Source organism: Ursus arctos, unplaced genomic scaffold (genome assembly GCF_023065955.2).
Source record: "Ursus arctos isolate Adak ecotype North America unplaced genomic scaffold, UrsArc2.0 scaffold_25, whole genome shotgun sequence".
Classification (NCBI taxonomy): Eukaryota; Metazoa; Chordata; class Mammalia; order Carnivora; family Ursidae; genus Ursus; species Ursus arctos.
The window spans coordinates 29913596-29938056 of NW_026622930.1; the positions used below are offsets into that span (position 1 = coordinate 29913596).

A 24461-nucleotide genomic window follows, 5' to 3' on the forward strand; every position below is an offset into this window, starting at 1 on the left:
CAGTCTGTTTCCCGAAGTTGAGAGTCCCTGATGGTTTGTCTCCCTCTCTGATTCCCCCCCTTCAATTTTCCCTTCTTGCCCCTATGGTCTTCTGTGCTGTTCCTTATCTTCTTAGCATAATCCCCTTCATTTCCATCCACGTCGATGCAAATGGTGGGTATTCATCCTTTCTGATAGTTGAGTAATATTCCATTGTATATATGAACCACATCTTCTTTATGCATTCCCCTGTTGAAGGGCATCTCATCTCCTTCCACAGTTTGGCTATTGTGGACATTGCTGCTATGAACACTGGGGTGCAGGTGCCCCTTCTTTTCACTACATCTGTATCTTTGGCGTAAATACCTAGTAGTGCAATTGCTGGGTCATAGGGTAGCTCTCTTCTTAACATCTTGAGGAACCTGCATACTGTTTTGCAGAGCTGCTGTACCAGCTTGCATTCCCTCCAGCAGTGTAAGAGGGTTCCCCTTTCTCCACATCCTCCCTAACATTTGTTGTTTCCTGCCTTTTTAATGTTTGCCATTCGAACTGGTGTAACGTGGTATCTCATTGTGGTTTTGAATTGAATTTCCCTGACGACTGGTGATGTTGAGCATTTTTCATGTGTCTGTTGGCCATTTGTATGTCTTCTTTGGAGAAGTGTCTGTTCAGTGTCTTCTGCCTATTTTCTGACTGGGTTTTTTGGGTTTTGGGTGTTGAGTTTGATAATTTCTTTATAGATTTTCAGATACTAGCCCTTTATCTGATAAGACATTTGCAAATATCTTCTGCCATTCTGTAAGTTGTCTTTTGGCTTTGTCAGCTGTTTCCTTTGCCATGCAAAACCTTTTTATCTTTTTTTTTTTAATGATTTTTTATTATATTATGTTATTCACCATACAGTACATCCCCGGTTTCCGATGTAAGGCTCTATGATTCATTAGTTGTGTATAACACCCAGTGCACCATGCAATACGTGCCCTCCTTACTACCCATCACCGGTCTATCCCATTCCCCCACCCCCCCTCCCCTCTGAAGTCCTCAGTTTGTTTCTCATAGTCCATAGTCTCTCATGTTTCATTCCCCCTTCTGATTACCCCCCCTTTCTTTATCCCTCTCTTCCCCTACCGATCATCCTAGTTCTTCTGTTCCATAGATGAGAGAAATCATATGATAGTTGTCTTTCTCTGCTTGACTTATTTCACTTAGCATTATCTCCTCCAGTGCTGTCCATGTTGTAACAAATGTTGAGAACTCGTTCTTTCTGATAGCTGAGTAATATTCCATCGTATATATGGACCACAACTTCTTAATCCAGTCATCTGTTGAAGGGCATCTCGGCTCCTTCCACGATTTAGCTATTGTGGACATTGCTGCTATGAACATTGGGGTGCATATGGCCCTTCTCTTCACTACGTCTGTATCTTTGGGGTAAATACCCAGTAGTGCAATGGCTGGGTCATAGGGTAGCTCAATTTTTAACTTTTTAAGGGACCTCCACACTGTTTTCCAGAGTGGCTGTACCAACTTGCATTCCCACTAACAATGTAGGAGGGATCCCCTTTCTCCACATCCTCTCCAACAATTGTTGTTTCTTGCCTTGTCAATTTTTGCCATTCTAACTGGCGTAAGGTGGTATCTCAGTGTGGTTTTGATTTGAATTTCCTTGATGGCTAATGATTTTGAACATTTTTTCATGTGTCTGTTAGCCATTTGTATGTCTTCATTGGAAAAGTGTCTGTTCATATCTTCTGCCCATTTTTTGATTTGTTTATTTGTTTCTCGTGTATTAAGTTTGAGAAGTTCTTTGTAGATCTTGGATACCAGTCCTTTATCTGTAGTGTCATTTGCAAATATATTCTCCCATTCCGTGGGCTGCCTCTTAGTTTTTCTGACTGTTTCCTTGGATGTGCAGAAACTTTTAATCTTGATGAAGTCCCATAAGTTCATTTTATCTTTTGTTTCTCTTGCCTTTGGGGATGTGTCATGAAAAAGGTTGCTTTGGCCGATGTCGTAGAGGTTGTTGCCTATGTTCTCCTCTAGAATTTTGATGGATTCCTGTCTCACATCGAGGTCTTTCATCCATTTGGAGTTTATTTTTGTGTATGGTGTGAGATAGTGGTCAAGTTTCATTCTCTTGCATGTAGCTGTCCAATTTTCCCAGCACCATTTATTGAAGAGACTGTCTTTTTCCCACCGGATGTTTTTTCCTGCTTTATCAAATATTAGTTGCCCAAAGAGCCGAGGGTCCATTTCTGGGCTCTCTATTCTGTTCCATTGGTCTATGTGTCTGTTTTTGTGCCAGTACCATGCTGTCTTTGTGATCACAGCTTTGTAGTACAGCTCGAAATCCAGCATTGTGATGCCCCCAGCTTTGTTTTTCCTTTTCAACAGTTCCTTGGAGATTCGGGGCCTTTTCTGTTTCCATACAAATTTAAGGACTGTTTGTTCCAGTTCTTTGAAAAATGTCCTTGGTATTTTGATCGGGATAGCATTGAAAGTGTAGATTGCTCTGGGTAGCATGGACATTTTAACTATGTTAATTCTTCCGATCCATGAGCATGGAATATCTTTCCATCTTTTTATGTCTTCCTCAATGTCTTTCAAGAGTGATTTATAGTTTCTAGAATATAGGTCCTTTATGTCTCTGGTTACGTTAATTCCAAGGTAACGTATGGTTTTTGGTGCTATTGTAAATGGGATGGATTCCCTAATTTCTCTTTCTTCGGTCTCGTTATTCGTGTATAGAAATGCAACTGATTTCTGAGCATTTATTTTGTATCCTGCCACGTTACTGAATTGCTCTATAACTTCTAATAGTTTGGGAGTGGCTTCTTTTGGGTTTTCCATATAGAGTATCATGTCATCTGCAAAGAGAGACATTTTGACTTCTTCTTTGCCGATTTGAATACCTTTGATCCCTTTTTGTCGTCTGATTGCTGTTGCAAGGACTTCTAGTACTATGTTGAATAATAGTGGCGAGAGTGGGCATCCTTGTCGAGTTCCTGATCTTAAGGGAAAGGCTTCCAGCTTTTCCCCATTGAGAATAATATTTGCAGTAGGCTTTTCATAGATGGCTTTTATAAGATTGAGAAATGTACCTTCTATTCCTACACTCTGAAGGGTTTTAATCAGGAAAGGATGCTGTATTTTGTCAAATGCTTTTTCGGCATCGATTGAGAGGATCATATGGTTCCTGAGTCTTTTCTTGTTGATATGATGTATCACGCTGATTGATTTGCGAATATTGAACCACGCTTGCATCCCAGGTATGAATCCCACTTGATCGTGATGGATAATCCTTTTAATGTACTGTTGGATTCTATTAGCAAGTATCTTGTTGAGGATTTTGGCGTCCATATTCATTAGGGAAATTGGTCTGTAATTCTCCTTTTTGATGGGGTCTTTGCCTGGTTTGGGGATCAAGGTAATATTGGCCTCATAGAATGAGTTTGGTAGCTTTCCTTCTGTTTCTATTTTTTGAAATAGCTTTAGGAGAATAGGTATTATTTCTTCTTTGAATGTTTGGTAGAATTCCCCAGGAAAACCGTCCGGGCCTGGAGTTTTGTTATTTGGAAGGTTGTTTATCACTGACTCAATCTCTTCATAATTAATTGGCCTGTTTAAGGAATCAATTTCTTCCGGTTTCAATCTTGGTAGTTTATAGGTTTCCAGGAAGGATTCCATCTCTTCCAGATTGCTTAGTTTATTGGCATATAGCTGTTGATAAAAATTTCTAATAATCCTTCCAATTTCAATGGTGCTCGTCGTGACCTCTCCTTTTTCATTCCTAATTTTAATAATCTGGGTCCTTTCTCTTTTCTTTTGGATAAGTCTTGCCAGTGGTCTGTCAATTTTATTGATTCTCTCAAAGAACCAGCTTCTAGTCCTGTTGATCTTCTCTACTGTACTTCTGGTTTCTGCTTGATTGATTTCAGCTCTAATTTTGGTCAACTGCTTCCTCGTGCGTGGATTAGGCCTGTCCCTCTGTTGCTGTTCCAGCTTCTTGAGGTGACAATATACAAACTGCATTTTAGATTTTTCTATTCTTTTGAGTGAGGCTTGGATGGCTATGTATTTCCCCCTTAGGACTGCCTTTGCAGTATCCCATAGGTTTTGGACTGTTGTATTTTCATTCTCATTGGTCTCCATAAATTGTTTAATTTGATTTTTGATTTCCTGGTTTATCGAGTCATTCCCGAGCAGGATGGTTCTTAGTCTCCAAGTGTTTGAGTTTCTTCCAAATTTTTCCTTGTGGTTGAGTTCCAATTTCAGAGCGTTGTGGTCTGAGAATATGCAGGGGATAATTTCAATCTTTTGGTATCGGTTGAGACCTGTTTTGTGTCCCAGAACAAGGTCTATTCTTGAGAATGTTCCATGGGCATTAGAATAGAATGAGTATTCTTTGGTTCTGGGGTGTAGTGTTCTATATATATCTATGAGGTCCAACTCGTCGAGTATGGCATTCAAAGCCTTTGATTCTTTGCTTAGTTTTTGCCAGGGTGTTCTGTCTATTTCTGATAGTGGAGTGTTGAGGTCCCCTACTATTAATGTATTTTTATTTATATGTCTCTTTATTCTGGTTAAGAGTTGGCTTGTGTATCTTGCTGCTCCCCTGTTGGGGGCATATATATTTATAATTGTCATATCCACTTGTTGAATACTTCCCTTAAGAATAATATAGTGCCCTTCTGCGTCTCTAACTATAGTCTGTAGTTTAAAATCCAATTTATCTGATATGAGAATTGCTACCCCAGCTTTCTTTTGAGGTCCATTTGCGTGAAAGATGGTACTCCATCCCCTTACTCTCAGTCTGAATGCATCTTTGGGTTTGAAATGAGTCTCTTGTAGACAGCAAATGGATGGGTCATTTCTTTTTATCCAATCTGCAACCCTGTGGCGTTTTATGGGATGGTTCAAACCATTTACATTAAGACTGATTACTGAGAGATATGATTTTAATGTTGCCATGTTGCCAGTAAAGTCTTTGTTTGTATTGGCTGTGACTTTCTGTTCTGTATCACTCTTGGGGCCTTTTTACTTTTATAGAACCCCCCGTAATATCTCCTGTAGGGCTGGTTTCGTGGTTACAAAATTGGTTAGTGACTGGCGATTCTGAAATGTCTTTATTTCTCCATCAATTCTGAATGACAGCCTTGCTGGATAAAGGATCCTTGGCTGCATGTTTTTCTCTGAAAGAGCTTTAAATATGCTCCCCCAACCCTTTCTCTCATTCCAGGTCTGTGTAGACAGGTCTGACGTAATTCTGATGCTTTTGCCTTGGTACGTGAGAAATTTCTTTGCCCTGGCCGCTTTCAATACTGTATCCTTGCATCTAATATTTGCGAAATGCACTATGACGTGACGTGGCGTAGGTTTGTCATGGTTGAGCTTGGGAGGGGTCCTCTCTGCCTCTTGGACACGAATGTTTGTTTCCCTTGCTAGATTAGGGAAGTTTTCAGCTACAATTTGTTCAAGTATCTCTTCTAGACCTCTGTTTTTCTCCACCCCCTCGGGGATGCCAATGATTCTAACATTGGATCGTTTCATTGAGTCAGTAATCTCCCGTAACCTACATTCGTGGGCGTGGATTTTTTTAAGACCATCTTCTATTTTCATTTTTTCCTCTATTAACCCATCCTCCAATTCACTAACCCGTTCCTCTGCTTCTGCGACCCTGGCCGTCAGAGCCTCTAGTTTTGCCTGCATTTGGCTCATAGAATTTTTAATTTCTGTCAGATTCGCTCTCATTTCTGTCCTTAGGGATTCTATATTCTCAGTAACCTTTTCGTTAATAGTTTTTTCAATTCTACTCATCATTTTGACCATCGTTACTCTGAATTCCATTTCTGATAATTTGGTTACATGCATATCCATTATTTCTGTGGCAGAGGCCACAGACTCACTGTCTTTTCTTTGCTGGGGGGGGAGCTTCTCCTTCTTGTCATTCTGATGAGGAGAGGTTGCGGGGTTGTCCAGAGCCCAAATTATTGACTGGGTCCCAGGCCGTGCCCCTTGTTTTATAGGGATCTTAGGGATGTGGGCTTCTTCTTTAAAGATTTTATTTATTTATTTATTTATTTATGTGGCAGCCAACCAGCGAGAGAGGGAACAGAAGCAGGGGAGTGGGAGAGGAAGAAGCAGGCTCCCAGCGGAGGAGCCCGATGAGGGACTCCTTTCCGGAACGCCGGGATCACGCCCTAAGCCGAAGGCAGGCGCTCAATGACTGCGCCACCCAGGCGCCCGGGTTGTGGGCTTCTTGATTTTTCAGCCTGCCTTCTGGGGGAGGGGCCTGCTGCGCCGATACTCAGGCAGCCCTGTTTGGGTAGAGTCTCCGCGTCCCCTGCGAGGGGGGATGGGGATGGGCACTCCCTGAGCCGGTATTTCCAGGCTTTTGTTCTCTGGCGGCTTTCCCTGGCGGTTTGCTGTGCCTCTTCTGAGAGTCAGAGCAGCAGCGGCCGAATCTCAGCCTCTGTCACCGAACAGAGGGATTGCGGCCCGTTCTCTACTAATGTTCTGGCCACTTTAACTCTGTTTCTGTTGGTGCTGCTCAACCCTGCAGCGTCCCGAGATGTGCGCCCCACACCCGGCGTCCCAGCCCTCACTTCCAGGGCCGGCGCGTCTCTGTCCTTTGTGTTTCTAATGCCGCCAGCCGCCCCGCGCCCGCTCCCGGATCTCCCGGTCTCAGTCTAGATCCCGTGAGCGCACCGGGATTCCGGTGTTCCGCGAGATGCCTGGTGGCGCGCGTGCACCCGGCTCACGGTCTCAGTCTGCTGTTTTGCGGGTGCCGTCCGCGAGCCCCGCCCGCTCTCCCGTGCAAGTGGCTACCGCTTCCCGGCACCCGAACACGGCGGCTCCCTCCCCCTTCCGTTTATCTTCCGATATCTGTGCACAGTTTCATGGCTCCCCGCTTCGTACCTCAATACTCAGCGCTGGAGATGTTCATTTGTAGAGATCCAGATGCGTCTTCCTGCGTCTCAGGCTGGTTCCGTGGTTGTTTAGGCTGGTCTGGTACCTATCTAGCTCGACTCGGAGGACCGGCTGAAAACGGTGTCTCCTACTCCTCCGCCATCTTAACTCCACCCTCTCAAACCTTTTTATCTTGATGAAGTCCCAGTAGTTCATGTTTGCTTTGTTTCCCATGGCTCTGAAGAAACGTCTAGCAAGAAGGTGCTGCAGCTGAGGTTGGAAGGTTTGCTGCCTATGTTCTCCTCTAAGATTTTGATGGATTCCTGTCTCACATTTAGGTCTTTCATCCATTTTGAGTCTATTTTTGTGTATGGTGTAAGGAAATGGTCCAGTTTCATTCTTCTGCATGGGGCTGTTGATTTTTCCCAACACCATTTATTGAAGAGACTGTCTTTTTTCCACTGGATATTCTTTCCTGTTTTGTCAAAGATTAGTTGACCATGGAGTTGAGGGTCCATTTCTGGGTTTTCTATTCTGTTCCATTGATCTGTGTCTGTTTTTGTGCTAGTACCATACGCTCTTGGTGATTACAGCTTTGTAATATAGCTTAATTCTGGAATTGTGATGCGACCAGCTTTGGTTTTCTTTTTCAATATTCCTTTGGCTATGTGAGGTCTTTTCTGGTTCCATACGAATTTTAGGATTATTTGTTCCAGCTCTGTGAAAAATGTTGATGGTATTTTGATAGGGATTGCACTGAATGTGTAGATTGCTCTGGGTAGCATAGACATTTTGACAATATTTATTCTTCTAATCTGTGAGCCTGGAATGTTTTTCCATTTCTTTGTGTTTCCTCAATTTCTTCATACATGTTCTACAATTTTCAGAGTACAGATCCTTTACCTCTTTGATTAGGTCTATTCCTAGCTATCTTACGGTTTTCATAATTGTAAATGGGATCGATTCCTTAATTTCTCTTTCTTCAATCACGTTGTTAGAGTATAGAAATGCAACTGATTTCTGCGCATTGATTTTGTATCCTGCGGCTTTGCTGAATTCCTGTATGAGTTCGAGCAATTTTTCAGTGGAGTCTTTTGGGTTTTCCCAAGAGTGTCATGTCATCTGCGAAGAGTGAGAGTTTGACTTCTTCTTTGCTGATGTAGATGCCTTTCATTTCTTTTGTTGTCTGATTGCTGAGGCTAGGACTTCTAGTACTATGTTTTCCAACAGTGGTGAGAGTGGACATCCCTGTCATGTTCCTGACCTTAGGGGAAAAGGTCTCAGTTTTTCCCCATTGAGAATGATATTTGTTGTGGCCTTCTTATGGATGGCTATTATGATATTGAGGTATGTTCCCTCTATCCCTACACTCCGGAGAGTTTTAATCAAGAAAGGATGCTGTATTTTGTCAAATGGTTTCTCTGCATCTATTGAGAGGATCATACAGATTTTGTCCTTTCTTTTATTTATGTAATGTATCACATTGATTGTGGCTGTTGAGCCACCCTTGCAGACCAGGAATAAATCCCACTTGGTCATGGTGAATAATACTTTTAAGGTACTGTTGGATCCCATTGGCTAGTATCTTGATGAGTATTTTTGCATCCATGTTCATCAGGGATAGTGGTCTGTAATTCTCCTTTTTGGTGGGGTCTTTGTCAGGTTTTGGGATCAAGGTGGTTTTTGTTTCGTTTTGGGATCTATGGCCTCATAGAAGAAATTTGGAAGTTTTCCTTCCATTTCTATTTTTTGAAACAGCTTCAGAAGAATAGGTATTAATTCTTCTTTAAATGTTTGGTAGAATTCCCCTGGGAAGCCATCTGGCCCTGGACGCTTGTTTTTTGGGAGGTTTTTGATTACTGCTTCAATTTTTTTACCAGTTATTTGTCTATTCAGATTGTCTATTTCTTCCTGTTTTGGTCTTGGTAGTTTTTATGTTTATATGTTTCTTCCAGATTACTTAATTTGTTGTCATATAGTTGCTCATAGTATTATCTTATAATTGTTTGTATTTCTTTGGTGTTGGTTGTTATCTCTCCTTTTCATTCATGATTTTATTTATTTGGGTCCATTCTCTTTTCTTTTGGATAAGTCGTCTTTTGGGTAATGGTTTATCGATCTTGTTAGTTCTTTCAAAGAGCCAGCTCCTAGGTTTGTTGATGTGTTCTACTGTTCTTTTGGTTTCTATTTCTGCTCTAATCTTTATTGATTCTCTTTTCCTGCTGGACTTAGCCTGTATTTGCTGTTCTTCCTCCAACTCCTTTAGGTATAAGGTTAGGTTGTGTATTTGAGACTTTTCTTGTTTCTTGAGAAAGACTTGTATTGCTATATACTTCCCTCTTAGGACCACCTTTGTTGCATCCCAAAGGTTTTGAACAGTTGTGTTTTCATTTTCATTTGTCTCCATGAATTTTTTAAATTCTTTAATTTCCTGGTTGACCCATTCATTCTTTAGTAGGATGCTCTTTAACTTCCATGTATTTGTGTTCCCTCCAAATTTTGTCTTGTGATTGAGGTCAAGTTTTAGAGCACTGTGGTCTGAAAGTATGCGGGGAATAATACCAATCTTTTGGTACTGGTTGAGACCTGATTTGTGACCCAGTGTGTGATCTATTCTGAAGAATATTCCATGTGCACTCGAGAAGAATGTATATTCTGTTGCTTTAGGATCAAATGCTCTGAATTTATATGTGAAGTCCATCTGGTCCAGTGTGTCATTCAAGGCTCTTGTTTCCTTATTGATCTTCTCCTTAGATGACCTGTCCATTGCTGTGAGTGGGTGTTAAAGTCCCCTACTATTATGGTATTATTATCAATGTGTTTCTGTAATTGTGTTATTAAATGGTTTGTATAATTGGCTGCTCCCACGTTAGAGGCAAAAGTATTTACAACTGTTAGATCTTCTTGTTGGGTAGATCCTTTAATTATGATATAGTGTCCCTCTTCATCTCTTATTACTGTCTTTGGTTTAAACATCTCATTTGTCTGATATAAGGATTGCTACCCCAGCTTTTTTTTTTTTTATGTTTGTTAGCATGATAAATGGTTCTCCACCCCCTCACTTTCAATATGGAGGTGTCTTTTGGTCTAAAATGAGTCTCTTGTAGACAGCATATCAGTAGGTCTTTTTTTTTTTGTTTGTTTTGTTTTGTTTTGTTTTATCCAATCTGATACGCTGTGTTTTTTTATTGGAACATTTAGCCCATTTACAGTCAGAGTAACTACTGAAAGATAAATTTAGTTACCATTGTATTACCTGTAAAATCACTGTTTCTGTAGATTGTCTCTGTTCCTTTCTGGTCTATGTTACTTTTAGGTTCTCTCTTCACTTCAAGAATCCCCTTTAATATTTCTTGCAGGGCTGGTTTAGTGATCACAAATTCTTTTAGTTTCTGTTTATCTTGGAAGCTCTTTATCTCTCTTTCTATTCTGAATGACAGACTTGGCTGTATTCTTGGCTGCATATTTTTCTTATTTAGCACTCTGAATATATCATGCCAGCCCTTTCTGGCCTGTCAGGTCTCTGTGGATAGGTCTGCTGCCAGCCTTATGTTTCCACCCTTGTAGGTTAAGGATCTCTTGTCCCAAGCTGCTTTCAGGATTTTCTCTTTGTCTCTGCAATTTGCAAGCTTTGCTATTATATGTTGGGGTGTTGACCTGATTTTATCGATTTTTGAGGGGGGTCTCTGTGCCTCCTGGACTTGAATGCCTGTTTCCTTCCCCAGATTAGGAAAGGTCTCAGCTATAATTTGCTCAAATAAACCTCCTGCCCTCCCCCCTTTCCTCTTCCTCTGGGGCCTCAACTATTCTAATATTGTTTCACTTTATGGTATCACTTATCTCTTGAATTCTCCCCTCGTGATCCACTAGTTGTTTATCTCTCTTTCTCTCAGCTTCTATATTCTCCATCATTTGTCTTCTGTATCACTGACTGTCTCTTCTGCCTCGTTTATCCTAGAAGTTAGAGCCTCTTTTTTTTATTGCATCTCAGTAATAGCCTTTTTGATTTCAACCTGATTAGATTTTAGTTCTTTTCTATCTCCAGTAAGGGATTCTGTAGTGTCTTCTATGCCTTTTTCCAAGCCAGATAGTATCTTTATAATTATTATTTTGAATGCTAGTTCTGATATCTTACTTATATCCATATTGATTAAATCCCTGGCAGTGAGTACTGCCTCTTGTTCTCTTTTCTGGGGTGAATTCTTCTATCTTGTCATGATGTCCAGAGGAGACCTGATGAAAGAAAGAACAAAATTCAAAAATAGCAACAACAACACAGAAAAATAGAGACTATAAACAGATCAGAAGAGATCAGAAACCAAATAAGAAAAAGGGAGCATAAAATCAAACAAAGTGAACAGAACAGAACAATAAACTAGATCATGGGTGTATTTTTGTCTGTTAGAAGAAACTCCCAAAATTGGAAAGAAAAACTTATATATACACAAAAATAGAATACAATGAAAGGAAGCAAAAAATGAAAACATAAATGTAAAAATGAAGATTAAAAAAGACTTAAAGGGGGTGCCTGGGTGGCACAGCGGTTAAGCGTCTGCCTTCGGCTCAGGGCGTGATCCTGGCGTTGTGGGATCGAGCCCCACATCAGGCTCCTCCACTATGAGCCTGCTTCTTCCTCTCCCACTCCCCCTGCTTGTGTTCCCTCTCTCGCTGGCTGTCTCTATCTCTGTCGAATAAATAAATAAAATCTTTGAAAAAAAAAAGACTTAAAGAGTTGCTAAAACAAGAAATTAGCTGAAAAGGAAAAAAATTTTAACTGAAAAGCTAAAAAATTATGAGAGAAAAACCCACAAATTCTTTATACTATTTTCCCCTAGCGCTGGAGTTTTTCAGTTCTGTGTGATTGGTAAACTTGGTATTAGCCGGATGTTCTTGCTGGTCTTCTGGGGGAGGGGCCTGTTATGCTGATTCTCAGGTGTCTGCACCGGCACAACCGCACCACTGTTGCCAGGGGGCCAGGCTAAGTAAGCGGCTTCTGATTGCTCTACGTGGCTTTTGTTCCCTGAAGGCTTTCAGCACCGATTTTGGGGATGAAAATGGCTGCCCCCTGATCTCCAGCCCCAGAGCTCAATGTTCACACCCCCCACTCTTCAGTGTGCCCTCACAGAAAAGCAGTCAATCACACTTGTCTCCCTGGTTTCTGTCCACACTCTGTGTTCACCCAGCCTGTGACCAACCATTTTTATCTCAGGCATGGGACCCTGTTTCGAGTCTCCAAACTTTTTTTTTTTAATGATTTTTTATTATATTATGTTAGTCACCATACAGTACATCCCCGGTTTCTGATGTAAAGTTCGATGATTCATTAGTTGCGTATAACACCCAGTGCACCACGCAATACGTGCCCTCCTTACTACCCATCACCGGTCTATCCCATTCCCCCACCCCCGAGTCTCCAAACTTAGTAGACTCCTGTAGCATGCACCTGTGACTTTCCTCCCAGGGAAGTGGGAGGGGCATCTTGCTGCAGTTCTGCCTCTTGCTGGGCCCCTTCTCAGAGAGCAGTGACCCAATCAGGCTGCAGTTCATGGTTTAAGGCAACACCAAGTAGAAAGCCCACACCTGGGCTTGCTGTTTGCAGCCAGCTTCCCTGCTCTGATGCCTAGGAACTCTGCCGCACTCAGGCACCCCCATTCTTTCTGTGACCCCTGGGATCCTAAGACCACACTGTCCCAACTATGATTCTGCCCTGCTTTGCCACCTGAGTGCCTTTCAGGAAGGGAAGTCCCTCACTGGAGCAGACTTCTAAAAGTTCTGATTTTGTGCTCCGCTGCTTATATCACTTTCTGGTACCTGGTTTATGGAGGCTCCCCCCCCCCGCCCCCCCCCCCCGTGGTTTATCTTCCTGTGTATGGCCTCGGAATCACTTCTCTATACCTCCTACCTTGCAAAAAGTGGTCCTCTTTCTATTTGTAGAATTGCAGCAATTCTTTTCGCAGAGGTCTGGTTGAGTTTACAGGTGTTTGGAATGATTTGATAGATATCTAACTGAATTCCAGGGACCAGAGGAAACTAGTATCCCCTATTCCTCCACCATCTTACCTCTCTCTCCTCTCCCTCCTGATGGGCCACTCCATGCTGCTGCTGTGATGGGAGAGCCTCACTTAGTCTCTCATTTTTCAAAATTATTTTGGCTATTCTGGTTCATTTGTCCTCCCATGTATATGTTAGAATTAACTTGTCTATATTTACAAAAATGTAGCTAGAAATTGTATTGGTATTGCTTAAGCTACATTTCAGAAATTTTGACATGTAGTAAGTTTATTTTCAGGGCAGCTGGGTGGCTCAGTCGTTAAGCATCTGACTTTGGCTCAGGTCATGATCTCAGACTCCTGAGATTGAGCCCCACATTGGGCTCTGTGCTCATCAGGGAGTCTGCTTCTCCTTCTCCCTCTCCACCCCCCACTGGTGCTCTCTGTCTCTCTCAAATAAATAAATTAATTTTCATTCAGTTCGAATATTTTCTAATTTCCCTCATGATTTCTCCTGTCACCCACAAGTAAAGGGGTGTTGATTAATGTCCATATATTTGGGTGAGTTTCTCCCAATATATTTTTGTTATGGTTTTCTAATTTACTTACATTTTGTTCAGAGAACATTCCTTGTGTAATTTTAAACCTCTTAAATTTCTAGAGACTTGCTTCGTAGACCAGCACGTGAATTTTCCACGTGCACTGGAAAAGAATGTGTATTCTGGGGCACCTGGGTGGTTCAGTCAGGTAAGCGACTGGTTAAGTGACTGACTTGATTTTAGCTCAGGTCGTGATCTCAGGGTCTCGAGATCAAGCCCTGCCTCAGGCTCTACACTGGATGTGGAGCATGCTTAAGATTCTTTCTCTCCCTCTCTTCCTCCACCACCCCCTGCTTGTGTGCACATGCTCTCTCTTAAGAAAATGTATTCTGCTACTGTTGGGTGTAATGTTTTATAAATGGCACATAAGTCAAGTTGGTTGATACTGCAACTCAAGGCTTCTATATCTTTACTGATTTTCTATCTACTTGTTCCATCAATTAGGGAGAGAGGAGTGTTGAAATAATCCACAAATAATGGATTTATGTATTTCTCCTTTTATATGCCAATTTTTTCCTTATGTTTATTGTATTTTTATTATTGCGTGCCTATGCAATTAGGATTGTTATGTTTTCTTGATAAAGTGACCCTTTTTGTCATTATGAAATGTCTCTCTTTATTTCTAACAGTATTTTTTTGCCTTCGGGTCAGCTTCCTCTGATGTCAATTTAGCAATTCTACTTTCGTTTTTTGTTTTTTTTTTTAAGATTTTATTTATTTATTTGACAGAGAGAGAGATAGTCAGCGAGAGAGGGAACACAAGCAGGGGGAGTGGGAGAGGAAGAGGCAGGCTCCCAGCAGAGGAGCCTGATGTGGGGCTCGATCCCAGAACACCGGGGTCACGCCCTGAGCCAAAGGCAGACGCTTAACAAATGAGCCACCCAGGCGCCCCAGCAATTCTACTTTCTTACAATTAGTGTTTATGTAGCTAACATTTACCATCCTAGTATCTTAATCTATATGACTTGCTTAAAGAATGTTTCTTGTAGACACCGTATGAATACACCTTACTTTTTAAACCAGTTTAATAATCTCTACCTTTAATTGGTATATTCAGGCTATATAAATTTTTTATAATTATTTTTATAGCTGGCTCTAATGTGATCAGCTTGCTATTGGTTTTCTGTTTGTGTCATTTGCCCTTCATAACATTTTTTTTCTATTTCTGTGCCTTCTTTGGTTGAATATTTTTTTGAATTTATTTTGTCTTCTCTACTGGCTTACTACTAATACCTATTTTTACTTATTTTTTATTGTGATATGTTAGTCACCATACAGTACATCATTAGTTTTTGATGTAGTGTTCCATGATTCATTGTTTGCGTGTAACACCCAGTGCCTCATGCAATACGTGCCCTCCTTAATACCCGTCTCCGGGCTAGCCCATCCTCCCCACTCCCCTCCCCTCTAAAACCCTCAGTTTCTTTCCCAGAGTCTATAGTCTCTCATGGTTCATTTCCCCTTCTGTTTACCCCCCCTTTCATTTTTCCCTTCCTTCTCCTACAGATCTCCCTGCTATTCCTTATGTTCCACAAATGAGTGAAACCATATGATCATTGTCTTTCTCTGCTTGACTTATTTCACTTAGCATAATCTCCTCCAGTCCCACCCATGCTGATGCAAATGTTGGGTAATCGTTCTTTCTGATGGCTGAGTAATATTCCATTGTATATATGGACCACATCTTCTTGATCCATTTGTCTGTTGAAGGACAACTTGGCTCCTTGCACAGTTTGGCTATTGTGGACAATGCTGCTATGAACATTGGTGTGCACATGGCCCTTCTCTTCACTATGTCTGTATCTTTAGGGTAATAACTCTTTTTAAAAATTGTTTAGTTGTTCCTCTGGGGTTTATAATATACATCATTAACTTGTTATAGTCTGTTTTCAAATAATATAGTATTTGATTTATTACCACTTCACATAAAATATAAGAACATATTCTAGATATGCATACTGAAGTGAATTGGACTATAAGAGCATAAAATCTAGGACTTGTTCTACAGATATTTCAACAGCAAAATTGGAATAAAGCAGGAGTGGCAAAATCTTGATGTGTGCTGAATTGGCTGGTGGGAGCTCATAATTATACTCTTCTAGCTTTTATATATATTTGAAATCTTCAGGAACATTTTGATGAATTTTTTTTTAAAGATTTTATTTATTTATTTGACAGAGATAGAGACAGCCAGCGAGAGAGGGAACACAAGCAGGGGGAGTGGGAGAGGAAGAAGCAGGCTCACAGCGGAGGAGCCTGACGTGGGGCTCGATCCCATAACGCCGAGATCACGCCCTGAGCCGAAGGCAGAGGCTTAACCGCTATGCCACCCAGGCGCCCCTTGATGAATTTTTTTAAGGCCTAGAAATTTTTATAAGTGATTTCACAATTTTATTTTCAAATGAATACTGAAAATCAAAGAGAAAAAGGAAAAGAATGTCAGGGGAAAAAGAGAAGGAAGCAGAAGAGGAGAAGAGGCAGGGCCAGAGTGACTTACCTATCAGGCTCTATGCTTCTCTATCAGTGGTAGGAGATTTGAGTTTTATTAATTTGTCCTTTAGCTCAAAGGGAATGTCTTAGTGTGCTCCCATACTGTTGTACCCCTAAAAATATCCCCAGTGTAGCAGGCCTCTACATATTTATGGAGCTTTTCTCCCATATTCTGACATGCATTCACAATACTTGCCATTTCCTGTTCTCTAGATTTGGTTAGCATGCTTCCATCAATACGGTGGACCAGCGTGATGTTCTGAGGAGTGTCAAGATGATATTATTTTCATACTGTATTGTAAAGAGAAGAGTTAACATAGCTTTGAAGCAAGATTTGGGATGTATACAGGCATACTTCATTTTCTTTGTTTGCTTTTCTTTACAGTACTTTGCAGATAACTGCCTTCCTTTTCTTTTCTTTTCTTTTCTTTTCTTTTCTTTTCTTTTCTTTTCTTTTTTTTAACAAATTGGTTTGTGGCAACCCGGCACTGAACAAATCTGTCAGCACCATTTTTCTAACAGCATTTGGTCACTTCATGTCTCTGTGTCACATTTTGGTAATTCTTGTAGTATTTTTTTTTAAGATTTTATTTATTTATTTGACAGAGACAGCCAGTGAGAGAGGGAATACAAGCAAGGGGAGTGGGAGAGGAAGAAGCAGGCTCCCAGTGGAGGAGCCTGATGTGGGGCTCGATCCCAGAATGCTGGGATCACGCCCGGAGCCAAAGGCAGACGCTTAACGACTGCGCCACCCAGGCGCCCCAATTCTTGTAGTATTTTAAACTTTTCCATTATTATATTTGTTATGATGATCTGGGATCAGTGATCTTCAGTGTTACTGTTGTAATTGTTTTGGGGTGTCATGAACCCGTATTCATTTAAGATGGTGAATTTAATTGATAATGTTTTGTGTTTTCTGGCTGATCCACTGACCATCCACTCCCTTATCTTTCTCCCTCTTTTTGGGCCTCCCTATTCCCTGAGACACAAAAAAATTGAAATTAGGCTAATTAGTAACCCTACAATGGCCTCTAAGTGTTCAAGTGAAAGGAAGAGTTGCGCGTCTCTCATTTTAAATCAAAAGCTGGGAATGGTTAGGCGTAGTGAGGAAAGCATGTTGAAAGCTGAGACAGACCAAAAGCTAGACCTATTATGCCGAACAGTGAAGTTGTGAATGCAAAGGAAAAGTTCTTAAAGAAAATTGAAAGTGCTACTCCAGTGAACACACGAATGAAATAAAGTAAAACAGCTTTATCTCACTTCTCTTCCTGAGTGCTTTCTCCTGCACCACGGGGGAATATTCCAAGCATGTTTCACATGACTTCTTAGAGAATTCACAGGGGATGACACCACAGTGGAAACTTGCTCATTAATATACTCCTTGTTGTGCTTCCCAAATAAACTAACTCTACCTAAATCCTGGTCTCAGTGTCTGCTTTTTGGAGGACCCAAATTAAGACAATAGGTAAGACAATATATGTTTGTTTTAAGGAGGCTAAGTTCTCCCCACTAATCTTGAAATAATTGACTGATCCAGCCCCAGTGAACTCAACTAACATAAAATAACAATGCAACTTTTCCTTAAATTAGAAATATTGCAGGTGTGACTTCTTGTAAAAATATACAAGTAAAATAATGTGACTCTAACAAATTAATTTTAAAATATAACGCAGAATCTTAATTTACCAGTAAAACAGTGAACAATGGCTTATTCAAAAAAAATAAATCGGGACAATTGGCTAGCCAATTGAAAAAACATATGGTTGGATTCCTATTTCATTCCTTATAACAAAATAAATTCTACATTTAAATATACAACTGAAGCCAACATAATCACAGAAAATAAAAAGGATTCTCTTAAAGTAATCGTAAGCAAAAATATAAAACCCATTAAATAGAATATTAGATCAATACATTTGACTATAATCAAATTTAACCTTTTTTTGTTGATGTTGTTATTTTTACAAAAATAATTTCAAAAGAGAATCAATAAATGGGAGCAGTTGCCTTTTGTCTCTATATGGGTATATATGCTTAAAACATGTGAATCTTTCTCTGACTTATCTTCTAAAGCCAGATTTAATCAGATTGTCTTCTTGGTTCATCATTCCCTGTTTCTATGGCTGCACTAGACAGCCTTTTTCTCTTTCTCTCTCTGGCTGATACATTGTTAGACTCTCTCCTCATCTATTCTTGGAGTGCATTAAAGAGATGACCACAAAGTGATGGGAGCACACAAGTAGAACACCTAATGTTTCACAAGGAAATGCTTTTCCAAAGATAAGATGTTTGACCTCTACTGAGAGAAAAATAGGAGTTTCCTAGGGCAAGGGAATGGGGGAAGGTGGTAAACAGCATTTTGTTTTGGGAATGGGAATTACATGTATAGATGTGCAGTCGTGACATAGCCAAGTATTCAAAATAGAAAATAGCCAGAGGATGCAACATGTGCAGAGCACAATGGAAAATGATATCAGAAAGGTTGTTTGACTCCATTTACAAAGAGTGGCATTCGGAAGTTATCTGGACCATATACAGAAGGTGTCTGATTAGACATGTGTTTTCAAGAGAAAGGATTTCCAAAAACACTGAGAATAGACTGAGGAGAAGACAAATTGGGAACAAAAACTGGGCAGTACCAAAGGGAACATTATAAATGCACATATTTTAAATATTCACAGTTGAATTTTGAGCGAGAACTGCTTTGAATATTTAAAATATGTGCATTTATAAGCTCCCTTTAGTACTGCCCAGTTTTTGTCCCCAATTTGTCTGAATGGGAAGAAATCAGAGAGGGAGACAAACCATATGAGACTCTTGACTCCGGGAAACAAACTAAGGGTTGTGGAAAGGGAGGTGAGTGGGGGGATGGGGTAACTGGGTGATGGGAATTAAAGAGGGCACACGATATGATGAGCACTGGGTGTTATATTCAACTAACGAATCATTGAATGTTATATGGAAAACTAAGGTTGTACTATACCTTGGCTAGTGGAATTAAAACAAATTAATTAATTAATTAAAAAAGACAAAAGTATTACTTTTCCTTTTCCTAATTAATTTAATGCAATTAATCCATTCAAATTAATTACTTCATTCATCAAATAGTTATTCTGTATTAGACATTGTTCTAGGTATTGGGATATAATAGCAAAACAGATAAAAACAACCTTGACCTCATAGAGATAATATTCTGATATTCAAAGCAAATACCTCACAAGCATACCCAAACTGCCAAATTAAAGCAAAGAGAGCAGACAACACTGGCTAGGAAGCACAGAAGGAATAGGGTCAGGAGTTTTTATTAAACGAACAATTTGTTTACACTTTAACAAAAATTCATTTCTTTCTCTCTTTTGGTTATCAAATAAACCCAAGAGGTTGGGTGGAATAAACATTATTATCATTTCCCTTTTCAGATTTTGGAGCAGAATGTTAGAAACATATGAGTAATTTCTTCTTCTTACATCTCTTTTAATAGCAGTGGGCACTGTCGCTACGGGGAATCCCATCCTGCACATATCCATCTTCTGGGCACTGATGGGATGTCCCATTGCACCACTCTGGAGAGTTACATTTATTGACCTGATGTCTACAGAGTTCCCCCTGATGACCTGAACTTGGCAGTCTCTTTGTTCTGTGCTTATCATTGGGGAAACATTTCCATGACTCCAAATCCTAGTCCCAGTCAAAATCACATAAGTACCCAACTGCTGATAAATGGAACATCAAGTTCTTAACCGACTGAGCCACCCAGGCGCCCCTGGAACAGGAAGTTCTTGTCAACAACAAGAAATACATTTTCTGGACCTTTGAGAAGTTATTTTGGAAGTAAATGAAGTCTGGATCCTCAGATGCCTGTCTCCTGCCTTTCTGATGAGTCATATTTGTGCTCACAAAAAACAAAACAAAACAAAAAGATAAAAAACCAGAAAGAGGACTAATTTGGAGGAAATGGAGCTTTATTTGCTGCTTAAAACAATGAACAGTAGATAGGAAGGTGTTAGGAATTACCTTTGCTTAATGGCAATGTTTCTGATGTTTCTGATACTGACAAAAGGGAAGGTCCCTGCATTTCTCTGTATACTGTCAAAAATGTCCTCAGCTTCAGGCATGTAGTAACATTTCCACTGCCAAGAGACTAAAACTTATGCATGGGATATTAAATTAGAGGCATTTTCCTAACCTGAAGACTGAGCCTTAGTCTCCTTGGGGCAAAAAGGTTTTCTAAGGTACATAAATACAGCAGTTGACAGTAAAAACAAAACAGACAAAATAAGACTCACAACTAGTAGCAAGAAAACTTTTTTGACAGATGCTGGGCCACTGTCAACACTACCTCCATAGCCTCTGTGCAGGCAATAGGGTGGGGACCACCCATAGCCACAGTGGCAGTGATGTTTATTATTGCAGACCCCCCTCATGTTGCAGGTCTCACCCAGGCAGACTTGTGACAAGAGAGACAAACTGACACACTTCTTGTGTATGCAGATCTTTCCTGGACCACACATGGTGCCATCTTTTACTTCACCAACATCAGGTGTGTCCATTCCTAAATGATAGTCAATACTCCAGCAGGTGACACCATTGATGTGAGTTTGCCTCAAAGTAGAGTGATCTCTCAGATGGGGAATGTCTGTCACATTCTCACACTGAACTCTCCCACAAAAGATATCGGAGGTATTACATTTTAGGTATGTTGTGCCATTTCTACCACAGTGGCCGAAACGGTTTCCTAGGGAGTTGATTTCTTTATAGCAACTCTGAGATGCACTCTTTGCTCCTTCACCAAAAATCTCCCTGCACTGTTTGTCATGGCTATTACATCTCTTTTGATAGCAGTAGGCATTGTCACCACAGGGAATCCCATCCTGCACATATCCATCTTCTGGGCACTGATGGGATGTCCCATTGCACCACTCTGGAAGGTCACATTTATTGACCTGATGTCTACAGAGTTCCCCCGATGGTACAAATTTACAGTCTTTGCAACAAAGCCCAAAAGCACAAACAGCCCCAGGCCTCAGAGTGCAATTCAACAGACAACAGGGATCTTGTTCACACTGCTTTATAGATCCACAGTCACATTCCTCTTCTCCTTCAACTATAGCGTTCCCACAGCGCTTCAACATAAAGACTTCCCCTGGACGTGGAATATTGTGCAGACATGATCCCTGGTTTAAAGTGGTTTTTGTAAAATCTATATAACTGCAATTGGTGAATTTCTCTGCTGGTACTCTGATAGCATTCATGATGCAACCACTTTGCTCACACAAACAGAATTCTTCATCATGCTGCATACCCAAAGTATGGCCTAACTCATGGGCTACAGTGAGGGCAAAAAGAGACCAGGAGTCTCCTTGGAAATTATTAACCCCACAATCAATAGGAGGACGACATATTCCTGCAACATAGGCTATACCAAGTACACTTATAAGTGAATTTTTTATGAAAAAATGTGCAACATCATACTGTAGCTGGGAAAGATTGATTTGTTTCCACTGAGAGAAATCCTTCAGAACCTGTTCTATGCTTATCATTGGGAAAATATTTCCTTGATTCCAAATCTCAATCCCAATCAAAATCACATAAGTACCCAACTGTTGATAAATGGAGTCCACTATGTTGACAACAAGAAATACATCCTCCTGCACCATTGAGAAGTTGCTTTGAGAATAAATTAAGAAATTGTGATCTACCACCACAACCAGCTCCAGAAACCATGAGTGGGTCCACCATTTATCATTAGAATTTTGTTTCAAAGTTGACTTCTTAACCTCTTCAAATTTCAGCTGTTGGAGTGCTATCTCCTTCTTTGTTAAGCCACATCTCATAGGCGGGAATTGTGTCCCATTAGTGTTTATCTCATAAACCAAGTGTTCAAATTTGGTAGAGTACCTGATGGGCTCAATTTCATAAGCAAGGTCATTAATCTGTAGCATTCCCCGAAAACCTCCGGAACAGGTACTGAGGGCAACCATGGACTCAGGGATTCCTTCCACATAACCATGATAGTAGCAGTCATCAGGAACAAAAGGCTGATCCTGGCGGAGGGCATGCTGGTCCGTGTGTGTGAACACCGGGAGGTGTCTGGAAACCAAGAGCTTCTTGACCCTCATATGGACAACGTGTCTCCAGCTCCCAAACTGCAGGCTGTAGGAGAGCCAGCCTGAAGTCTTTGCACTTCTGCCCCTACCAGTCACTTTCATGGGGGTCACCACTTCTGGGGATCTGAGGTATCGGGAGGGCCCAGCTTGAGAGAAGCCAGAAGGGGACAGAGATATTCCAACCCAGAACAGCAGGAGAACGACTCTCATGAGCACCTCAGCCTCACCAGCCACCATTATGGAGCTGCCATTACAGAGCCATCTGTCCAGAGAAAAAGCATGAGGCACTGCTGGTCTGGCTGCTCCAAATTGGTCATTGTGTAGAGCTGACCTTTAAGGATCTGTGTCCTGGCAGAGTTGGGCATCAGAGCTGCAGTGCTGAAAGTGAAAATAAAAAGGTGAGGAGGTGGTGGGATTGGGTAAGGAAAGTGGGAAAGAATCAAATGGCAAAAAAGCAATTAATGAATTAAGAAAATGCTTTGGATTTTCTTTCAATAAATGGAGGTGGGAATTTAGAGGGGTATAGTAGATAAGACAATATTGGCCATGTGTTGATAATTGTGAAAGTCGGATGATAGGTACTTGGGTTTTCATTATACAATTATCTCAATCCATGTAGGTGGTAGGAAAGTCTCCACAATAAAAAGTTAAAGCAAAACTAGAGTAGGACGCCTCTATATCTCAAGCTGCCCAAGACCATGTTGATTTATGACTGTTGCCCCTGCATAACTATTGATACTTGCCCTTTTTGACTATCAAAACTGGAGAGATCCAAAACAGTCACAGTTATTATGTCAGTTTGCATTGGTCTTATTATTTGCTTTATTCTTTACCGCAAGTTATTTACTTGTCTCCTGGCTGTATTCGCCTTCTTTACTCTACTGGACTGCAAGGACAGTGAGTGCTGGATTTATGATTTTAACTCATTTTAGTATGCTCTATAATGCCTAGTATAGTTCTTTATACAATGAAAAAAAGGGTGGGGAGGGTGCTGGAGTACTTGGATTATAGATGAATGCTACTTTAAATGTATTTGTATTTGATTATTATTTTTAGAAGAGGAAAAAGATTCATAAAAAGCTGGCATCTTTTAAAAGAATGGGGAGAACAACACTTATCTGTAAGAGAATATCAGACAAAAGAAAATGCCTCATGAAAAGAAAATGAGAATCTATAAAGTTTAAAGGCTTGGGAAGAGGAACACTTGTCTTCTTGGGGCAGAGTCACAGAGTGCCTGGAATTTTAGGATTGCCAGGGAAAATTCTTAGTGTTTGCTCAAATATATTTACCAACAGCTTTTGACAGTGGGTAATTTCTGTACCTGGCATGCACTGTGGCTAGCAACACTTACGCATTTCTATATGCGTTAAACAAGTATTTGTGTGTTTGGCGCATATGAAGTACAGGACATTGTGCTAGATACTAGGGATCTAAAATAAAAATAGAGGGCATTAAATAAATTACCAATTTAGTTTTGATAATTTTTGTTTGAAAAAATTCAGAAATTGTGGTATGAGCAAGAATGAGCTTTAAGGGGCCTGTAAGATTTTACTTAATATTTTTAAATGTTTTATGCCCTTTTGCTAAGGAGAGTGTCTTTAGACTTCATCTAGTCTCAACTGAGTGACAAAAATGAGACTAAGAAGCACTGAGTTTGTGGGAAAACAGACAAGCAATCAGACCATTATAATATGATCTGAACCAGATTAATCTAAGGCTAATAAAGGTTATGATTTAGGGACTCTTAGTATATAGACCTCCATAAACCCTTGGGAGGTTTTTAGCAATGCGATTTATGAAAGTCATCAATACAAGAGTGTTCAAATTAGCCACTACACAGGAAAATTTGAAATGCCCTGAAATATTATAACTCCTATATAAAAGACTTGACAAAAGTTTTCTGAAATTCAATTATTTATGTAATTATTTTGTTACCAATAACAAGTTGTGAGGCTGAATTTTTTCAAACAAACAGAACAAAACCTGGATTAATTCTGTCACGTACTTTTTCCACTTCTATATCAAAACTACCATACATTACTGCAGGGGGAAAAAAATCTCAAAACAATGTGTGTGAAAAACTGGAATGGTTTGTCCTGGCTCCCCACCCTAAGAAATGGAGACCAGAAGTCAGCTGATATTTTAGACCCTCCTATGTTTTATTGCTCTTTTCTTCATTCTTCCGGACATTGCATTTACACATCCCTAATATTCTGAGTTTCCTCATTTATGTATAGTGTCAGCTGAAAATACATTCTGATTGCCTTTCAATCACAGACTTAGTCAACTAAGTAGGCTTCATCTTTTCCTTTTTGATATGTATTATTTAAGTTTATTATTTATTCTAGATTTGCTGTGCTGGTAGATAGGGAGGACATGTTGACCTG

At 40.3% G+C, this 24461-nt stretch overlaps 2 protein-coding genes across 2 annotated transcripts in view; one reads left to right on the plus strand and one right to left on the minus strand.

Annotated features, from left to right (window-relative positions):
* MED6 (mediator complex subunit 6) overlaps positions 1 to 19936 on the plus strand; it is a 114391-nt gene extending 94455 nt beyond the window's left edge. Inside the window, exon 7 of the mRNA XM_057318732.1 lies at positions 19449 to 19936. Within this exon, the coding sequence (XP_057174715.1) occupies positions 19449 to 19508 (60 nt within the window). The 3' untranslated portion in view covers positions 19509 to 19936. The remainder of the gene's footprint in view (positions 1 to 19448) is intronic.
* Positions 19937 to 20109: 173 nt separating this feature from the next.
* On the minus strand, positions 20110 to 22311 carry ADAM21 (ADAM metallopeptidase domain 21). Its single transcript, XM_026491019.3, has one exon. The coding sequence runs from the start codon at positions 22309 to 22311 to the stop codon at positions 20149 to 20151; it is 2163 nt and encodes a 720-aa protein (XP_026346804.2). The 3' UTR covers positions 20110 to 20148.
* Between the last annotated feature and the right edge of the window lie 2150 nt (positions 22312 to 24461).

Bases quoted from the DNA above. Each gene is read 5' to 3' on its own strand.
- ADAM21 (XM_026491019.3), bottom strand. From the start codon at position 22,311: ATGGTGGCTGGTGAGGCTGAGGTGCTCATGAGAGTCGTTCTCCTGCTG.